The sequence below is a fragment of the Apostichopus japonicus genome, chromosome 12 (genome assembly GCF_037975245.1).
Source record: "Apostichopus japonicus isolate 1M-3 chromosome 12, ASM3797524v1, whole genome shotgun sequence".
Classification (NCBI taxonomy): domain Eukaryota; kingdom Metazoa; phylum Echinodermata; class Holothuroidea; order Aspidochirotida; family Stichopodidae; genus Apostichopus; species Apostichopus japonicus.
The window spans coordinates 32375024-32397139 of record NC_092572.1 but is presented as its reverse complement, the minus strand read 5'-3'; the positions used below and the strand labels follow the sequence as shown (position 1 = coordinate 32397139).

The window sequence follows — 22116 nt, the reverse complement described above, 5'->3', positions numbered from 1 at the left end:
TTGCTATGAGAGGTTTTGCTACTTTAATCCTATTAAAATTTTCTTCTCATTTTTGCTCTAAATTCATTCATATTGCCTTAAAATAGCAATAAGTGTGCTCTTAGGAGATGTTCGTATGCACCGAGCCCAAATATTGTTCTATTGGAGGTCAACACAGTTTTTATAATGCAAGAAATTCAGAGGATTTTGAAAATTATTTGCCCTGTACTGTATGTATGTGTTGCTATGAGAGGTTTTGCTACTTCAGTCCTATTAAAATTTTCTTCTCATTTTTGCTCTAAATTCATTCATATTGCCTTAAAATAACAATAAGGGTGATCTTAGGTGATGTTCGTATGCACCGGACCCAAACACGTTTCTATTGGAGGTCTACACAGTTTTCATACAGCAAGAAATTTCAGACGATTGTGGAATTGATTAGCCCTGTACTGTATGTATGTCATTGCTATGAGAGGTTTTGCTACTTTAATCCTATTAAAATTTTCTTCTCATTTTTGCTCTAAATTCATTCATATTGCCTTAAAATAGCAATAAGTGTGCTCTTAGGAGATGTTCGTATGCACCGAGCCAAAATATTGTTCTATTGGAGGTCAACACAGTTTTTATAATGCAAGAAATTCAGAGGATTTTGAAAATTATTTGCCCTGTACTGTATGTATGTGTTGCTATGAGAGGTTTTGCTACTTCAGTCCTATTAAAATTTTCTTCTCATTTTTGCTCTAAATTCATTCATATTGCCTTAAAATAGCAATAAGGGTGATCTTAGGTGATGTTCGTATGCACCGGACCCAAAAACGTTTCTATTGGAGGTCTACACAGTTTTCATAATGCAAGAAATTTCAGACGATTGTGGAATTGATTAGCCCTGTACTGTATGTATGTCATTGCTATGAGAGGTTTTGCTACTTTAATCCTATTAAAATTTTCTTCTCATTTTTGCTCTAAATTCATTCATATTGCCTTAAAATAGCAATAAGTGTGCTCTTAGGAGATGTTCGTATGCACCGAGCCCAAATATTGTTCTATTGGAGGTCAACACAGTTTTTATAATGCAAGAAATTCAGAGGATTTTGAAAATTATTTGCCCTGTACTGTATGTATGTGTTGCTATGAGAGGTTTTGCTACTTCAGTCCTATTAAAATTTTCTTCTCATTTTTGCTCTAAATTCATTCATATTGCCTTAAAATAACAATAAGGGTGATCTTAGGTGATGTTCGTATGCACCGGACCCAAACACGTTTCTATTGGAGGTCTACACAGTTTTCATACAGCAAGAAATTTCAGACGATTGTGGAATTGATTAGCCCTGTACTGTATGTATGTCATTGCTATGAGAGGTTTTGCTACTTTAATCCTATTAAAATTTTCTTCTCATTTTTGCTCTAAATTCATTCATATTGCCTTAAAATAGCAATAAGTGTGCTCTTAGGAGATGTTCGTATGCACCGAGCCAAAATATTGTTCTATTGGAGGTCAACACAGTTTTTATAATGCAAGAAATTCAGAGGATTTTGAAAATTATTTGCCCTGTACTGTATGTATGTGTTGCTATGAGAGGTTTTGCTACTTCAGTCCTATTAAAATTTTCTTCTCATTTTTGCTCTAAATTCATTCATATTGCCTTAAAATAGCAATAAGGGTGATCTTAGGTGATGTTCGTATGCACCGGACCCAAAAACGTTTCTATTGGAGGTCTACACAGTTTTCATAATGCAAGAAATTTCAGACGATTGTGGAATTGATTAGCCCTGTACTGTATGTATGTCATTGCTATGAGAGGTTTTGCTACTTTAATCCTATTAAAATTTTCTTCTCATTTTTGCTCTAAATTCATTCATATTGCCTTAAAATAGCAATAAGTGTGCTCTTAGGAGATGTTCGTATGCACCGAGCCCAAATATTGTTCTATTGGAGGTCAACACAGTTTTTATAATGCAAGAAATTCAGAGGATTTTGAAAATTATTTCACTCTGTACTGTATGTATGTGTTGCAAAGAGAGGTTTTGCTACTTTAATCCTATTAAAATTTTCTTCTCCTTTTTGCTCTAAATTCATTCATATTGCCTTAAAATAGCAATAAGTGTGCTCTTAGGAGATGTTCGTATGCACCGAGCCCAAATATTGTTCTATTGGAGGTCAACACAGTTTTTATAATGCAAGAAATTCAGAGGATTTTGAAAATTATTTCACTCTGTACTGTATGTATGTGTTGCAAAGAGAGGTTTTGCTACTTTAATCCTACACAATATTTCTTCTCATTTTTTCTCTAAATTTATTGATATTGCCACAAAATAGCAATAAGTGTGCTCTTAGGAGATGTTTGTATGCAGTCAGCTCAATTATGCTTCTATTGGAGGTCTACACAGTTTTTTTATAATGCAAGTAATTTCAGAGGATTTTTGGAATTTATTCACCCTGTGCTGTATGTATGTAATTGCTTTGAGAAGTTTTGCTTCTTCAGTCCTATTAAAATTTTCTTCTCATTTTTTATCTAAATTTATTCATATTGCCACAAAATAGCAATAAATGTGCTCTTAGGAGATGTTCGTATGCACCCAACCCAAATATGTTTCTATTCTAGGTCTACACAGTTTTTTATAATGCAAGAAATTTCAGAGGATTTTGAAAATCATTTGCCCTGTACTGTATGTATGGGTTGCTATGAGAGGTTTTGCTACTTCAGTCCTATTAAAATTTTCTTCTCATTTTTGCTCTAAATTCATTCATATTGCCTTAAAATAGCAATAAGTGTGATCATAGGTGATGTTCGTATGCACCGGACCCAAACACGTTTCTATTGGAGGTCTACACAGTTTTCATAATGCAAGAAATTTCAGACGATTGTGGAATTGATTAGCCCTGTACTGTATGTATGTCATTGCTATGAGAGGTTTTGCTACTTTAATCCTATTAAAATTTTCTTCTCATTTTTGCTCTAAATTCATTCATATTGCCTTAAAATAGCAATAAGTGTGCTCTTAGGAGATGTTCGTATGCACCGAGCCCAAATATTGTTCTATTGGAGGTCAACACAGTTTTTATAATGCAAGAAATTCAGAGGATTTTGAAAATTATTTCACTCTGTACTGTATGTATGTGTTGCAAAGAGAGGTTTTGCTACTTTAATCCTACACAATATTTCTTCTCATTTTTTCTCTAAATTTATTGATATTGCCACAAAATAGCAATAAGTGTGCTCTTAGGAGATGTTTGTATGCAGTCAGCTCAATTATGCTTCTATTGGAGGTCTACACAGTTTTTTTATAATGCAAGTAATTTCAGAGGATTTTTGGAATTTATTCACCCTGTGCTGTATGTATGTAATTTCTTTGAGAAGTTTTGCTTCTTCAGTCCTATTAAAATTTTCTTCTCATTTTTTATCTAAATTTATTCATATTGCCACAAAATAGCAATAAATGTGCTCTTAGGAGATGTTCGTATGCACCCAACCCAAATATGTTTCTATTCTAGGTCTACACAGTTTTTTAAAATGCAAGAAATTTCAGAGGATTTTGAAAATCATTTGCCCTGTACTGTATGTATGTGTTGCTATGAGAGGTTTTGCTACTTCAATCCTATTAAAATTTTCTTCTCATTTTTGCTCTAAATTCATTCATATTGCCTTAAAATAACAATAAGGGTGATCTTAGGTGATGTTTGTATGCACCGGACCCAAACACGTTTCTATTGGAGGTCTACACAGTTTTCATAATGCAAGAAATTTCAGACGATTGTGGAATTGATTAGCCCTGTACTGTATGTAAGTCATTGCTATGAGAGGTTTTGCTACTTTAATCCTTTTAAAATTATCTTCTCATTTTTGCTCTAAATTCATTCATATTGCCTTAAAATAGCAATAAGTGTGCTCTTAGGAGATGTTCGTATGCACCGAGATCAAATATTGTTCTATTGGAGGTCTACACAGTTTTTTAAAATGCAAGAAATTTCAGAGGATTTTGAAAATTATTCGCCCTGTACTGTATGTATGTGTTGCTATGAGAGGTTTTGCTACTTCAGTCCTATTAAAATTTTCTTCTCATTTTTGCTCTAAATTCATTCATATTGCCTTAAAATAGCAATAAGTGTGATCATAGGTGATGTTCGTATGCACCGGACCCAAACACGTTTCTATTGGAGGTCTACACAGTTTTCATAATGCAAGAAATTTCAGACGATTGTGGAATTGATTAGCCCTGTACTGTATGTATGTCATTGCTATGAGAGGTTTTGCTACTTTAATCCTATTAAAATTTTCTTCTCATTTTTGCTCTAAATTCATTCATATTGCCTTAAAATAGCAATAAGTGTGCTCTTAGGAGATGTTCGTATGCACCGAGCCCAAATATTGTTCTATTGGAGGTCAACACAGTTTTTATAATGCAAGAAATTCAGAGGATTTTGAAAATTATTTCACTCTGTACTGTATGTATGTGTTGCAAAGAGAGGTTTTGCTACTTTAATCCTACACAATATTTCTTCTCATTTTTTCTCTAAATTTATTGATATTGCCACAAAATAGCAATAAGTGTGCTCTTAGGAGATGTTTGTATGCAGTCAGCTCAATTATGCTTCTATTGGAGGTCTACACAGTTTTTTTATAATGCAAGTAATTTCAGAGGATTTTTGGAATTTATTCACCCTGTGCTGTATGTATGTAATTGCTTTGAGAAGTTTTGCTTCTTCAGTCCTATTAAAATTTTCTTCTCATTTTTTATCTAAATTTATTCATATTGCCACAAAATAGCAATAAATGTGCTCTTAGGAGATGTTCGTATGCACCCAACCCAAATATGTTTCTATTCTAGGTCTACACAGTTTTTTAAAATGCAAGAAATTTCAGAGGATTTTGAAAATCATTTGCCCTGTACTGTATGTATGTGTTGCTATGAGAGGTTTTGCTACTTCAGTCCTATTAAAATTTTCTTCTCATTTTTGCTCTAAATTCATTCATATTGCCTTACAATAGCAATAAGGGTGATCTTAGGTGATGTTTGTATGCACCGGACCCAAACATGTTTCTATTGGAGGTCTACACAGTTTTCATACAGCAAGAAATTTCAGACGATTTTGGAATTGATTAGCCCTGTACTGTATGTATGTCATTGCTATGAGAGGTTATGCTACTTTAATCCTACACAATTTTTCTTCTCTTTTTTGCTTGAAATTCATTCATATTGCCACAAAATAGCAATAAGTGTGCTCTTAGAAGATGTTCGTATGCACCGGATCCAAATACTGTACGTTTCTATTGGAGGTCTACACAGTTTTCATAATGCAAGAAATTTCAGACGATTTTGGAATTTATTAGCCCTGTACTGTATGTATGTCATTGCTTTGAGAAGTTTTGCTTCTTCAATCCTATTAAAATGTTCTTCTCATTTTTGCTCTAAATTCATTTATATTGCCACAAAATAGCAATAACTGTGCTCTTAGGAGATGTACGTATGCACCGGACCCAAATATTGTTCTATTGGAGGTCTACACAGTTTTTATAATGCAAGAAATTTCAGAGGATTTTGAAAATTATTCGCCCTGTGCTGTATGTATGTGTGTTGCTATGAGAGGTTTTGCTACTTCAATCCTAGTAAAATTTTCTTCTCATTTTTTCTCTAAATTTATTGATATTGCCTTAAAATAGCAATAAGTGTGCTCTAAGAAGATGTTCGTATGCACCGGACCCAAATACTGTACGTTTCTATTGGAGGTCTACACAGTTTTCATAATGCAAGAAATTTCAGACGATTTTGGAATTGATTAGCCCTGTATTGTATGTGTGTTATTGCTTTGAGAAGTTTTGCTACTTTAATCCTATTAAAATTTGTCTTCTCTTTTTTGCTTGAAATTCATTCATATTGCCACAAAATAGCAATAACTGTGCTCTTAGGAGATGTTCGTATGCACCGAGCCCAAATATTGTTCTATTGGAGGTCTTCACAATTTTTATAATGCAAGAAATTCAGAGGATTTTGAAAATTATTCGCCCTGTACTGTATGTATGTGTCGCTATGAGAGGTTTTGCTACTTAAGTCCTATTAAAATTTTCTTCTCATTTTTGCTCTAAATTCATTCATATTGCCTTAAAACAGCAATAAGTGTGCTCTTAGGAGATGTTCGTATGCACCGAACCCAAATATGTTTCTATTGAACGTCTACACAATTTTTATAATGCAAGAAATTCAGAGGATTTTGAAAATTATTCGCCCTGTACTGTATGTATGTGTGTTGCTATGAGAGGTTTTGCTACTTCAGTCCTATTAAAATTTTCTTCTCATTTTTTCTGTAAATTTATTGATATTGCCACAAAATAGCAATAAGTGTGCTCTAAGGAGATGTTTCTATGCAGTCAACTCAATTATGCTTCTATTGGAGGTCTACACAGTTTTTTATAATGCAAGAAATTTCAGACGATTTTGGAATTGATTAGCCCTGTACTGTATGTATATGTCATTGCTATGAGAGGTTTCGCTACTTCAATCCTATTAAAATTTTCTTCTCATTTTTGCTCTAAATCCATTCATATTGCCTTAAAATAGCAATAAGTATGCTCTTAGGAGATGTTCGTATGCACCGAACCCAAATATGTTTCTATTGGAGGTCTACACAGTTTTTTATATTGCAAGAAATTCAGAGGATTTTGAAAATTATTCGCCCTGTACTGTATGTATGTGTTGCTATGAGAGGTTTTGCTAGTTCAGTCCTATTAAAATTTTCTTCTCATTTTTGCTCTAAATTTATTCATATTGCCTTAAAATAGCAATAAGTGTGCTCTTAGAAGATGTTCGTATGCACCCAACCCAAATATGTTTCTATTGGAGGTCTACACAGTTTTTTAAAATGCAAGAAATTCAGAGGATTTTGAAAATTATTTGCCCTGTACTGTATGTATGGGTTGCTATGAGAGGTTTTGCTACTTCAGTCCTATTAAAATTTTCTTCTCATTTTTGCTCTAAATTCATTCATATTGCCTTAAAATAACAATAAGGGTGATCTTAGGTGATGTTCGTATGCACCGGACCCAAACACGTTTCTATTGGAGGTCTAAACAGTTTTCATAATGCAAGAAATTTCAGACGATTGTGGAATTGATTAGCCCTGTACTGTATGTATGTCATTGCTATGAGAGGTTTTGCTACTTTAATCCTTTTAAAATTTTCTTCTCATTTTTGCTCTAAATTCATTCATATTGCCTTAAAATAGCAATAAGTGTGCTCTTAGGAGATGTTCGTATGCACCGAGCCCAAATATTGTTCTATTGGAGGTCTACACAGTTTTTTAAAATGCAAGAAATTTCAGAGGATTTTGGAATTTATTAGCCCTGTACTGTATGTATGTCATTGCTTTGAGAAGTTTTGCTTCTTCAATCCTATTAAAATGTTCTTCTCATTTTTGCTCTAAATTCATTTATATTGCCACAAAATAGCAATAACTGTGCTCTTAGGAGATGTACGTATGCACCGGACCCAAATATTGTTCTATTGGAGGTCTACACAGTTTTTATAATGCAAGAAATTTCAGACGATTTTGGAATTGATTAGCCCTGTATTGTATGTGTGTTATTGCTTTGAGAAGTTTTGCTACTTTAATCCTATTAAAATTTTTCTTCTCATTTTTGCTCTAAATTCATTCATATTGCCACAAAATAGCAATAACTGTGCTCTTAGGAGATGTTCGTATGCACCGAGCCCAAATATTGTTCTATTGGAGGTCTTCACAATTTTTATAATGCAAGAAATTCAGAGGATTTTGAAAATTATTCGCCCTGTACTGTATGTATGTGTCGCTATGAGAGGTTTTGCTACTTAAGTCCTATTAAAATTTTCTTCTCATTTTTGCTCTAAATTCATTCATATTGCCTTAAAACAGCAATAAGTGTGCTCTTAGGAGATGTTCGTATGCACCGAACCCAAATATGTTTCTATTGAACGTCTACACAATTTTTATAATGCAAGAAATTCAGAGGATTTTGAAAATTATTCGCCCTGTACTGTATGTATGTGTGTTGCTATGAGAGGTTTTGCTACTTCAGTCCTATTAAAATTTTCTTCTCATTTTTTCTGTAAATTTATTGATATTGCCACAAAATAGCAATAAGTGTGCTCTAAGGAGATGTTTCTATGCAGTCAACTCAATTATGCTTCTATTGGAGGTCTACACAGTTTTTTATAATGCAAGAAATTTCAGACGATTTTGGAATTGATTAGCCCTGTACTGTATGTATATGTCATTGCTATGAGAGGTTTCGCTACTTCAATCCTATTAAAATTTTCTTCTCATTTTTGCTCTAAATCCATTCATATTGCCTTAAAATAGCAATAAGTATGCTCTTAGGAGATGTTCGTATGCACCGAACCCAAATATGTTTCTATTCTAGGTCTACACAGTTTTTTAAAATGCAAGAAATTTCAGAGGATTTTGAAAATTATTTGCCCTGTACTGTATGTATGTCATTGCTATGAGAGGTTTTGCTACTTCAGTCCTATTAAAATTTTCTTCTCATTTTTGCTCTAAATTCATTCATATTGCCTTAAAATAGCAATAAGGGTGATCTTAGGTGATGTTCGTATGCACCGGACCCAAACACGTTTCTATTGGAGGTCTACACAGTTTTCATAATGCAAGAAATTTCAGACGATTGTGGAATTGATTAGCCCTGTAACTGTATGTATGTCATTGCTATGAGAGGTTTTGCTACTTTAATCCTATTAAAATTTTCTTCTCATTTTTGCTCTAAATTCATTCATATTGCCTTAAAATAGCAATAAGTGTGCTCTTAGGAGATGTTCCTATGCAGCGAGCCAAAATATTGTTCTATTGGAGGTCAACACAGTTTTTATAATGCAAGAAATTCAGAGGATTTTGAAAATTATTTCACTCTGTACTGTATGTATGTGTTGCAAAGAGAGGTTTTGCTACTTTAATCCTACACAATATTTCTTCTCATTTTTTCTCTAAATTTATTGATATTGCCACAAAATAGCAATAAGTGTGCTCTTAGGAGATGTTTGTATGCAGTCAGCTCAATTATGCTTCTATTGGAGGTCTACACAGTTTTTTTTATAATGCAAGTAAGTTCAGAGGATTTTGAAAATTATTTGCCCTGTACTGTATGTATGTGTTGAAATGAGAGGTTTTGCTACTTCAATCCTATTAAAATTTTCTTCTCATTTTTGCTCTAAATTCATTCATATTGCCTTACAATAGCAATAAGGGTGATCTTAGGTGATGTTTGTATGCACCGGACCCAAACATGTTTCTATTGGAGGTCTACACAGTTTTCATACAGCAAGAAATTTCAGACGATTTTGGAATTGATTAGCCCTGTACTGTATGTATGTCATTGCTATGAGAGGTTATGCTACTTTAATCCTACACAATTTTTCTTCTCTTTTTTGCTTGAAATTCATTCATATTGCCACAAAATAGCAATAAGTGTGCTCTTAGAAGATGTTCGTATGCACCGGATCCAAATACTGTACGTTTCTATTGGAGGTCTACACAGTTTTCATAATGCAAGAAATTTCAGACGATTTTGGAATTTATTAGCCCTGTACTGTATGTATGTCATTGCTTTGAGAAGTTTTGCTTCTTCAATCCTATTAAAATGTTCTTCTCATTTTTGCTCTAAATTCATTTATATTGCCTTAAAATAGCAATAACTGTGCTCTTAGGAGATGTTCGTATGCACCGAACCAAAATATGTTTCTATTGGAGGTCTACACAGCTTTTTATAATGCAAGAAATTTCAGAGGATTTTGATAATTTTTCGCCCTGTACTGTATGTATGTGTGTTGCTATGAGAGGTTTTGCTACTTCAGTCCTATTAAAATTTTCTTCTCATTTTTTCTCTAAATTTATTCATATTGCCTTAAAATAGCAATAAGTGTGCTCTTAGGAGATGTTCGTATGCAGCAAATCTACCTCTGTTTCTATTGGAGGTCTACACAGTTTTTTTTTATAATGCAAGAAATTTCAGACGATTTTGGAATTGATTAGCCCTGTACTGTATGTATGTCATTGCTATGAGAGGTTTTGCTACTTCAATCCTATTAAAATTTTCTTCTCATTTTTGCTCTAAATTCATTCATATTGCCTTAAAATAGCAATAAGTGTGCTCTTAGAAGATGTTCTTATGCACCGGACCCAAATATGTTTCTATTGGAGGTCTACACAGTTTTTATAATGCAAGAAATTTCAGAGGATTTTGAAAATTATTCACCCTGTGCTGTATGTATGTGTGTTGCTATGAGAGGTTTTGCTACTTCAATCCTAGTAAAATTTTCTTCTCATTTTTTCTCTAAATTTATTGATGTTGCCTTAAAATAGCAATAAGTGTGCTCTTAGAAGATGTTCGTATGCACCGGACCCAAATACTGTACGTTTCTATTGGAGGTCTACACAGTTTTCATAATGCAAGAAATTTCAGACGATTTTGGAATTGATTAGCCCTGTATTGTATGTGTGTTATTGCTTTGAGAAGTTTTGCTACTTTAATCCTATTAAAATTTGTCTTCTCTTTTTTGCTTGAAATTCATTCATATTGCCACAAAATAGCAATAACTGTGCTCTTAGGAGATGTTCGTATGCACCGAGCCCAAATATTGTTCTATTGGAGGTCTTCACAATTTTTATAATGCAAGAAATTCAGAGGATTTTGAAAATTATTCGCCCTGTACTGTATGTATGTGTCGCTATGAGAGGTTTTGCTACTTAAGTCCTATTAAAATTTTCTTCTCATTTTTGCTCTAAATTCATTCATATTGCCTTAAAACAGCAATAAGTGTGCTCTTAGGAGATGTTCGTATGCACCGAACCCAAATATGTTTCTATTGAACGTCTACACAATTTTTATAATGCAAGAAATTCAGAGGATTTTGAAAATTATTCGCCCTGTACTGTATGTATGTGTGTTGCTATGAGAGGTTTTGCTACTTCAGTCCTATTAAAATTTTCTTCTCATTTTTTCTGTAAATTTATTGATATTGCCACAAAATAGCAATAAGTGTGCTCTAAGGAGATGTTTCTATGCAGTCAACTCAATTATGCTTCTATTGGAGGTCTACACAGTTTTCATAATGCAAGAAATTTCAGACGATTTTGGAATTGATTAGCCCTGTACTGTATGTATATATATGTCATTGCTATGAGAGGTTTTGCTACTTCAATCCTATTAAAATTTTCTTCTCATTTTTGCTCTAAATTCATTCATATTGCCTTAAAATAGCAATAAGTGTGCTCTTAGAAGATGTTTGTATGCACCGAACCCAAATATGTTTCTATTGGAGGTCTACACAGTTTTTTATAATGCAAGTAATTTCAGAGGATTTTGGAATTCATTTACACTGTATTGTATGTATGTGTTGCTATAAGAGGTTTTGCTGCTTCAATCCTATTAAAATTTTAGTCCCAAATTTCATATTATTTCCAAGACTCGCAAAAACAGTACAAATAAACGTAATCTACAGAAGTGTTCGCAGTCACTGATACCTAACTTGGTAGTTTTTCTGGCCTATTTTCATTATTCTAGATGTAAAATAAAATTTCTATGTTTACTTGTTTACACTATCCTACTGTACTTACTGTGCTGTATACATTCAGTGTTCCTCGTTGTGTTGCTGTAAACATAAACCTGTTTACATCGTTTATCCTGATTCTATTCAACCACAACTCATCAATAACTTGGAAAGAAAACAATGTATGATTCTCAGAGAGAGAGTAAACAACAACAGCAGGAGCATCAACAGGGAGAGACAAACATGATACAAACACCAGACCAAACTCACTGCTTACAGTGAAACTGTCTGCATCTGAGTAGTCTGGTGTGTTGTATTCATGTAACATCAATCCCTCCATGTTGTATCTAATGGCTCTATCATGGTCTGTAGATATAAACAGATTATCTCCATAAACTGTTATATCTTTAGGATGATCACCTACTAATCCTTTCAAGGCGATTGTCTTGATTTTATGTAAACTAAAATCAAACACAATCACCTCGTTAGAAATCAAACCAATAAATATCTCTTCCTCTCTGATAGTCATACACCTGGCTTTTCCATCGCGTAACCGATCACTGTGTGTGGGTATGTCGTCTGTATTGATATTGAAGACATCCAACTGATCATCACACACAGTGAATATACGAGAATCATCCAAGAATGAAACATAACGACGAGGCCGCCATCTTAAAGGATCCTTAAATTCTTTAGAATAAAACCGAGTTACAAATGGCGACGAAAAATCAGGAATATTTAATGCAAACAGGTCTATGAATGATGTGTCTTCGTTGTAACCGCTAACAGCAACTTTGGTAGAATCCAACGTCATATCGCACAGCACACAACGAATTCCATCAAACCTGGGCAACTGTGTACGTTGAACTCTATTATATACAAGGCAAAAAAGTACAATATTAGGTCAAGTTTACAAGGCCGTATCCATGGTAGCGGAGAATGTTGTCAGACACTATGCATATAGCCGCTGGAAAATGTGTTCATTATAAAAACAAGAAAATATCGGAAGCTGAAGCACCCTCCCCCAATACCAAATAATAAACAAATAAATAAGGAAATAAACAAACAACAAAACAATTAACTAACGGATCGAGTATATTTGCGAACATGTTGAGAGGAATTTCGCTGTAAACACGAGCTCTGGGATATGGAGTATACCATAGCTGTTTACACGATTGAGTGTATCAATTCATACTCAGTCATAGGACATACAGTATAATAAGCGACTGGCCCGTAAAACGGGCTTTCGTTGAGCACCCGTATAACGGGTGAACAATATGCTGTGATTTCTTAGTTTAAAAATTAAGTAAAAAAATAATTGTGGATCAATGAGGCGCGAGGGCTTAAATAGGTTACTCAGAATATAGCCGCTGGTGATTATGTTTATTATATTCTCAGCTGGCTGACCCCTCCCCGTGCAAATTAAGAAAAGAACGTAAACAAAGTAAAACAATTAATTTATATACTAGCTGTTGACCCCAAATATGTTATAGGCCTATATTCAAATATACCGGTTACCTTTGGTCAAAATTCTTACACTGTTTTAATTTCAACTAAGGAAGTTTTCCTCACTGGGATTTTCAGTCATCTTGTGTGTTCCTTAAAAATGTATGAGAACAATTTTGAGAGTAAAAACCTGAAGGAAAGTATATTTTGAATACTTCTAGCAATTTTAGCGTGCTGTTATTTAGGGCATGCATATACTGACTATACCGACCTTCAAGGACCTTAATTCTCCAAAAAGCTTGCAGTTGTCTGCAGCATGCATAGCAATATCGCCCTACTGATCCTTCTTCCTCTGTTGAGAGAGTCCTTTAATTAATTAATTTCGGGTGGGAAGATACTTGTCCCTTAGCCAACTATCAGAAGTACAACACCTAACAGAAAAGAACTGATCCAGGACCTCTGCACAATTTTGCAAACATACACAACGGGGCGAAAGTTTTTAAATCGATGGCGCTATACCAATGTAAATAAAGCGAAAATGTAAAAATAGATGGCGGGCTTCCACAATTCATTATGAAATAAAGTTTTACACTCTACAAAGCGGCCGCAATGTGCTTTTCGCATTAGGGGACGTCATCTTCTTATCAAAGACAGGCTTAATTGTAAGGACATATCATATACAAAGCGCATTTCCATGAACAAAAGGACCCCTTTCCTACGCTTACATCCTTCACAAAGAAGCACATACAGAAGGGAATTTCAAATATTATGCAGTATTGTAGTGAATTACCAAAATTTATGATATTGCCCGTGTACGGCGTTAATCTGTTCTCTGAGCTCCAAACCCGAAATGCGAACCACAAAAGATAGATTTATGGAAGGGATCATGCGTAAAGTTCCTCTGGTTCAATATAATATGGATATTTCAAAGACATATAGTGGTTGTATAATGTATATGGCATGAGAAATGCCTATAGCTAAATTATACTTTCGTTTGAAATATCTACAGCTCTTCATTGTTCACTAATCAAATCAAATCATACAAATACCTCATTTATACGACAAACTACATTAATGGCACGTTAATAATAAACCTGGCTAATCATTCATAGATAAACCTGGCTTTTATCCGTATGACATCTATTCAATAAGATCAATAATAAAAGTAAAATGATACATTAATGTTTGAACGGAAACTCTAGTCTACAAGGATCACACGGAGCATACATTCAATCAATCAAGGGGAGCGGTGGGGCAATCACACCTACTTCAGGCTGGTTTTACACCCCTTGAGGGATGTTGGAGCGGTGCGGTTTGTCTCTTAGTTAGTATTTCAGCACTTGATTGTGTTCACGAATATCGAATCGGGATTACAATGAAATGAAACCACTTATTTATTTGTACCCTTAATGTAAAAGTACTTCATTTCTCTCACATTTATTATTATGCTTCCAAGTCTTTGCGAAGGAATTTCTCACACTTTAACAGCTTCCGGTGAATTCGTCACCCCCCCCCCCACCAGGGCTTTAAAAAAATTCCAGTGATATAAAACAAAATCTCTCTGAAAAGTAATATGTGAGTGTGTTTCAAAGCGTTATTCGAGAACAAGAATATCCAAACCTCCACAGATCCAGCACACCAGGGCTAAAAACACATCCCGAGGAATGGTCCTCTTGAAAAGAAATAACACCGCGGCGTAAATATTCTGGTAAGGCGGATCCCAACGAAAATAAATAACCTTGCACCCATCCGCCAAAGACAACGTTTAAAAAAAAATATTCACTTTCTTACGTCTCTTCGTACACCCACCAAAATGGTAAGTAAAGCGATTTGGAGGGGAGGGGGGGGGGGCTGTGGGGGGGGGGGGCTGTTGCTCCTTGCTATACGCCACTTAAATATTTCAAAACACTTCAATGTCTGAGGGCTTGGCCCTCTAAACCCCACCGGGCCTCTTTCGAATATATTTGACGATTAAGCAGTTAACATTATGATTCTTTTAATGTAAATCAATGAACCAGTTATCGAGATCCCGATGTTTGTTTGACCGCTCAGATATTTTCTGCAGACGCCTATAAATCGCTCGCAAAAACAGAGGGGGGGGGGGCGTTAAATTAACATGTGATTCACCGTATGCCACGCCCCTTAGCCATTTCTCTGTCTAAGCTAGTGAATTTAAACAAAGCTGCCAGTATCTAAGTCTTGTCCGTCGTCAATAGATGGAGCTACTTGTTTACCTCAGAGTTGACTTTTTCCTGCTTGTTTCCAGTTACCACCATTCCGTCTGCACCATATAGCAGTCAAAGCACTTATGTTTATTGTGACATGGATATACAACGGTTTAATTTACTTCTTAATCTAAATTTAAGAACGGAATAATCGTTCTAGTTTCAGTGTAATCGTTCTAGTTTCAGTTTCAAACTTCTGATTGACAGGTTTTGAATTTCACTTGTCAATGTTGTTTGATATTCTTCTCTATGATTCTTGTTGCCGCCAATGCAACATGTATAACTAACAAGTAACGGTTGTTTACATTTATCAGCAAACGCACTGCCTCTTACTATGAAATGTATCTCAACAAAACAACCTAATACACACCAACTATAAGACTTCCCTTTGAATATCAAAATATATAAATTCCGCATTTTTCCTCATTATTTATAATATTCATATTCCACAGCCTCAAATACGAGAGCGCAACCCTCTAGCTTCATTATGAAGAGAGATAAAGAATTTGGAATTAGATTTAAGGTCGCATTAATGAATACTGAGATTTCATCAGTGAGTAATACTATATTTATAGGTCTGTGTGTTAAGCATACCTGTTTGTTTCTACAAACGGGTGAGTCCTGAATGTATCAGTGACGTTGACGTCTTATATATAATGACCTTTGACCTCATAAAAAAGCAATATATTTGTACTGACCCAGGTGAATGTACTTACAAATTATGAAGTTCGTTTAAGTTGTACCTCTGGAGTTATGGTGTTTACATGATTCTCAGATTTCCATTACTGTTAACCTTAAACGATCTTTGACCTCCACTATAAATACATAATGATTCTTGCACTCACTAATATGGATCTCTATACCACACATTCAGCCCATTCAAGTTTCAATATTTGTGGCACTGTCACAACAACATTATCAGACTTTGACCACTATTGACCTCACATGAGCTTTGACCCCAACATAACAAAATGCTTTCTTTGTACTCACTACGGTAAATTGTCAATTTTGGAAGTCAATAGTGATTTTATTGTATTTTGGTGTTTTCCATTAAAAACAAAAGTGCGTCCTAATTTGCATATTATAATTTGCATTTTTTATAAAATTATCAATTCCAAATTTTGTTCCCTATTGATCTAAATCAACTTCCTAATAGAGAAGTTGTCCCTAACCTTTATAAGCCAGCCCTAACAAGATAAGTGCCCCACACCCTAATTGTTTTCCCCACCCCCCATGCGGAAAAATCCATATACAATGCATTACCTTCGGCCATCATATACTTTTTGAGTTATTGTGTTTACAAACACAGTGTCTCATACACACAGACGCACCCGCACAAATAACGACATCACCATCAAACAAATTCCTTATGCCTCCGCCAATTTAATGAAAAAAGAACCGAGGAAGAAATTAACCCGTAGCATCGCTAAAAGGAACACATGGATATATTTATGACATATTAGAATAAAGCATTGTTAAGTGGGAGATGGGTGTAACCTTCAGTCTAAACAGATGGGGGACTTGATACGGTAAAGTTGGAGGACGGTCACATTAGAGGCAATTGATTAAGGCGGGTTACTAGAGAGGGTATTACTTACGGTGCGATGGTGGGCTGCTTCCAAAGTTCCATCTTCTGACAGATATCTCAAAACTTCGCACGATCCTGCTCAACTAAACCGAAATAATAGTACTCAATTAAAGGTTCATACTAATCATATAACACAAGTGCAAAATTGTTCTGTCTTTCGTATAAGTAAGCAGTATTGCACCTCCATCATATACTGATTTGAAAACTGTATATATTATTATGTCTAACATACGCACACATAGGCGTAGGAGGCTGGGGGGGCTGCAGCCCCCCCAACCAACTTTTTTGGTGAAATTTCGGGCAATATGCTGAGAATTTTTCGGGCACCTACTGGAAGAAGAATAATTTGCAGTGTGTTTTTCAAATTTTTTTGGGTGAAAATGTGGCAATATGCTGAGAATTTTTCGGGCATCTACTGAAGGAATAATAATTTGCAATGTGTTTTTCAATTTTTTTGTAAAAATTCGGGCAATATGCTGAGAATTTTTCGGGTACTTACCAGTAACGGAGCGTCCATACAGTCAGAGGGGGCGGATGCCCCCCCTGGCGGACTCAAATGGACTGCTGGCGCCCTTTTCAGCTTTTTACCACTTTCTACTTATTCGCGATTATTGACTTTTTTATTGCGCTCTGAAATACCTATTGACATTTGTCACATTTTGTTGGTGCAATTTTCTGACAAATGGCGATGACACCTGTTTATTCTTCGTTTATCTGCAAATTAGCAAGGCCTGGAAAGGGTCATTTCCGGCGATCTAGGAGTATCTTTACTCAAAAAATTGCTGTACGCTCCGCGCCAACCTGTGGTGGCGCTCCGCTTAGATAGTGTCGAAAGCGCCCCTACAGAACATTCTCTCCCCCTGACCAATACCCCTAGCTCCGCCACTGGCACCTACTGAAAGAAGAATTTGCAATGTGTTTTCAATGGTTAAACTTATATTATTATCATTACTGTTGTAAGGACTTCCCAATAATTATAACCAATATGGAAGGGTAATAACACGTAAAATGATTTTATGTTATTGGCATGTGATGCAATAACTGATGAATGCCTATATGATATGCATAGTAACATGTAGAACGCGCGCGCAAAAAAATGTGGTTATATTTTTCGGGCAAGTCGTTACAGCCCCCCCCCCCCCCAACTCAAATGAGGCTCCTACGCCTATGTACGCACAGCGTTGTTTGTTCTATGTAGACATGTTCAATAGGCTACTTTCGGAACACATAATTTTAATACAAGGTGTCATTGATGTTCAGAAATATACAGCATAAAAATAGTGCGTCCCAGAAGTGATTGAATCTTTGGAAGAATTAATGTGTTGAACTAAGTACAGTCAAATTAGATTATATTTAGTAGAAATATCATTTTTTTAATGTACCTCAAATGCAGTATCAAATGGTATTATAAATAACTAGTGTGATGTACGTAAACAAAATAGTGTAACAGTGAGAAATATTGATGCATACATGTTAGTTCTCTCATTAAGATTTCCAATAATGAAGTAAGTATTTTACGAGTTGACAATAGGTCGACAATGCAAGAGCGTTAAGAGGAGTCTACAGTTTTTCATCTGAAGTGAGGTTGACCACTCACTAAGAGTGAATGTTTTATTATGGAGTGATATGTAAGCTACAGTAATAACGCTATAATAACTTCACGCTTAAACCTGATATACTTATATCAATTCAGTCAAAGAATATTCCCATAGCTGAACTGAAGTTTGTCTAAAATAATCACCGGAAATCTTAATTCATCACAAAATTTGATGAACGTATCTGACAACAGTTCTATATTGTTTGTGTTTCTCCATGCGCCAATGTACGAAAACAATACAATAAATAAGTAAACAATTTATGAAATTTAACAATGTTAGTTAACATTATATATCAGGACTGTAATAGCTTGTCAAGATCATCTGCCATTATGAAACACATATTACTTAGAATGAGCAGGAAGTTTTTAACCTACACTTCCTGTAGTAGAAAAGGTTTATAGGTAAAGGGTATACATTGAAATAACTATATCCAGGCGCGTAGCCAGGGGGGGCGAAGGGGGCAGCCGCCCCCCCCCCCTTGAGCATATTTTTAAAGAAAATTTTTAATGTTTTTATGATATCGCTAGTATTTTCAACAGAGAAAATGCTAAGATGCAACTTACAAGGCCTGGGAAGTGCCATTTCCAGCGATCTGGGATGCATTTTCAGCCAAAATTTTCTTGTACGCTTCCCGCCAACTCATGGTGGCGCTACGCTTAGATAGTTTGCAATGCCGAATTTACAGTTTCGCCCCTCCCTTGGCAAATTCCTGGCTACGCGCCTGACTATATCTAGCGTTAGAAGCAGTGTATGAAGATGGTGGTCTCTGTTAATTAACACGATAGACTACCTTTCTCGTTAAACTTATGTGTCACAGTATACCCGCTACCGGAGTACCCCATAACGCTACCTTCTAAACCATAGCCATTGACAAATATAATACTAATAACTGTGTAGAGCTGTTATACACACAGAAAGGGTAACACTTACATTGAAAGCCGCTCTAATTCACTTGTGTGATGTTGCCGTGTGAATCAAGGATCCTTTGAATCCTTCTTCGTCAACCTAAAACACACCCGAGCTGAAAATTATCACGAAGAGTACCTTGATGTAACCCGAAGAGGAGAAAGTTACCCCAATGTAGTAAGAACGACGTTGTGGAAATACGATAAATAGAAATGAGCTGTGAGAGTGGCAATATGAAAGCCGATTATTACACTGAACCGCACTGTACATATCAATACTGATCGCGTGACTGATAAACAACGCCCACTGTAAACACGTACGCGACTGTGCATCGAGCTCCACGGTTCAAAGGTTGATTGTCTTTTGTGCTATGCACGTATACATACTGATCGAAACTAGAAGATTTCTGATATGTTATTGAAGTCAGCTACTAGAGTAGTTTTTCCTTTCCTGTTTAACCTACCTTTCTAATAGAACGTTTCACAGTAAATTGGATATATTATATTTATCGTGTAGCCACACGACGGATGTATCACCAGCTCCCTTGTATTGTAATGACCAGTGGCGTCACCAGACTTTTCAGTCTGGGGGGGGGGCACCAGCATTTGATGGGGGGCACTTAGGTGGATACGGATCGCCGTCCTGGGTGAGGGGTCTAAGGGGAGGGGTGCCCCTCCAGGCGTGGCGGAACGGGAAAATTATTGGGAGGAGGGCTAATGTGTAGAGACTATCTAAGCGGAGCGCCACCATACATTGGCGCGGAGCGTATAAGAAAATTTTGGGTTTTTCAAACCCCCAGATGGCCGGAAACGGCACTTCCCGAGTGTTTTATGCTGCAAATACCTAGCCCTAAAATATAGGTCTCAAGCCTGTAATTTCTCAGATTGCACGTAAAAGTCTGTAAAAACATAGTAATTTGTATATTCGATGGTGTTTTAAGAGAGTAGGTATTACTAGTGTACTCGCAAAGACGTTTTTGAGTGTAGTAAGGGGATGTTGGAGAACTGGCTGAAATGAAGCAAGTCATTGGCCTAAGACGAAGTTGTGTTGCGCTTACCGGTACTCACACTCACTGCTTCCACTTTTCACGGGGCGTGAAGACGCGGTTGGGGTGACAATGTGGTCTATAGCCAGGGGACGGGCCGAGGGTCCCCCCAGCATTTACTGAAATTATTACGCCTATATAGCATACGTGTGCATCGGACAGATCGACAAGTATGCATTGAAAAATGGGCAGATGCACGTTTCGGATCCTTGGTAAATATTGGGGGGGCTTATCATGCATTTGCCCCTCAACTTTTTCATGGGGGGGGGGGGCTGAGCCCCCAAGCCCCCCCCCCGGTTCCACCGCCACTGCCCCCCTCCCCTTTGGAAAATTTTCGCATACGGAAGATGGGCTAGATGCAAAATGCTGCCACTTTTGATGCTAAATTCGATTTGAAGATATCTCCAGAAATTGCTATTTTTGAGGTAATGAGTTTTAACAAGGCGCAGAATTTTGCAGAGGATATGAACCACATGCTGCCGATATTATGCCTAACCCTATCAATAGAACCTACATTTGTTGAATTAATGTGTGAATGACCCCCGACTCCTTTCTTGTCCTTCTCGTTTTCGCCCATTATCTATTAAGATGTAACAGGTTCCAGCATCGTTATTGGCTCCTATCAGGGATCTCACCATGCAATCCAAAGTTTGATCACACATCGAGTATGGCTCAGTATGCAGGTGTGAACATTCGCCATTTGTTCCTACAAGCATCTGGCCTCAAATGACCTCTGCACCCCCTACACAACAGGGTTAATATATGGGTCCACAAATATAGGCAAGTATGGTGCCTGCGGACCCTCACATTCTCACATTTCGTCAGCTCCTAACCTGTCAACCTCAGACCAAGGCAACATACCGCAGTACCCTCCCTTCTCACAGTCATGTAGCTCGCGAAGCGGACGTGTATATACGCTGGTATGGCGTGAGCACTGACACATTCAATGTAAATATCGACACCTGTTGTGATGGCGCGGGTTACGACTTCGATACCCGACGTTCAAGGATAAACTTTTTCATTTTTTCGCAGCTCATTTGAAGAAAATACGAATTACTGTGCTTCTTTGTCCTTATGAAAAACCAACTCAGATGTTGGGAGTTGAATATAACAAAATATATATATATATTTTTTACCAACCCAAATCTCAGATGGGGGGGGGCACTCGGGGGGGCACTAGGTTTTCCAGGGGGCACGTGCCCCCTGCCCCCCTGGCGACGCCACTGGTAATGACCATACATAGTATGTAGACTATGCACTGTGTCATTCCAGGAAGTCAGTGGTGAACTAGAATTAGATAGATAGATGGATATATAGATAGATAGAAACTATATTGTCCACTTCAGAAAACAAAAAACGGAAAATGATTTCCCTGCGACAGTAAACATAAGACAGTAGGGAATACAAACAGAACCATAAAATAAACAAGCTATTAGTGAACAACTACGAGAACCAGTGGCGTAGGAAGGTACTTTTGAGTGGGGGGGGGGCTGAAGACTGATGGCCGGCCTGGGGGAGGGGTTTAAGGGGAGGGGGTGTCCCTCTCCCCTTTGGAACTTTTTGCATTTCCAGGTGGCCTCAGATGCAATTTGGTGCAATATAGCATACTTCAACACCCACTCCATTTTGTAAACTTAATTTTGTATTTTCACCTGGCCTTAGATGCAATTCGGTGCTCCAAATGAGATTTTTTTTCTCATTTGGAAATGAAAAAGGGGTTTTCTGACCTGCGAACCGGGGGGGGCGGAATGATACTTCCGCCCCTCCACGTTTTTCACTGGGGGGCTGGCGCCCCCA

General features: G+C 36.4%; 1 protein-coding gene across 10 annotated transcripts in view; it reads right to left on the bottom strand.

The window, feature by feature from the left end:
* The window catches only part of LOC139977734 (uncharacterized), a 475642-nt gene that overhangs the window by 316159 nt on the left and 137367 nt on the right, over positions 1 to 22116 (bottom strand). For 7 of the 10 annotated variants that reach the window (XR_011796653.1, XR_011796649.1, XR_011796650.1 and 4 more), the window contains exons 1-3: positions 19299 to 19583; positions 16781 to 16853; positions 11579 to 12380 (exon numbers count right to left, since the gene is read on the bottom strand). The exons of 1 other annotated variant lie outside the window; for it this stretch is intronic. Coding sequence is in view for 2 of the 9 variants with exons in the window: in XM_071987291.1 (XP_071843392.1) it covers positions 11579 to 12380; positions 16781 to 16812 (834 nt within the window). In the remaining 7 variants the exon portion in view is untranslated. Of the gene's footprint in view, positions 1 to 11578; positions 12381 to 16780; positions 16854 to 19298; positions 19585 to 22116 lie in introns of those variants that run through there. 2 more of the 10 variants (XM_071987291.1, XM_071987292.1) reach the window with 2 other exon arrangements.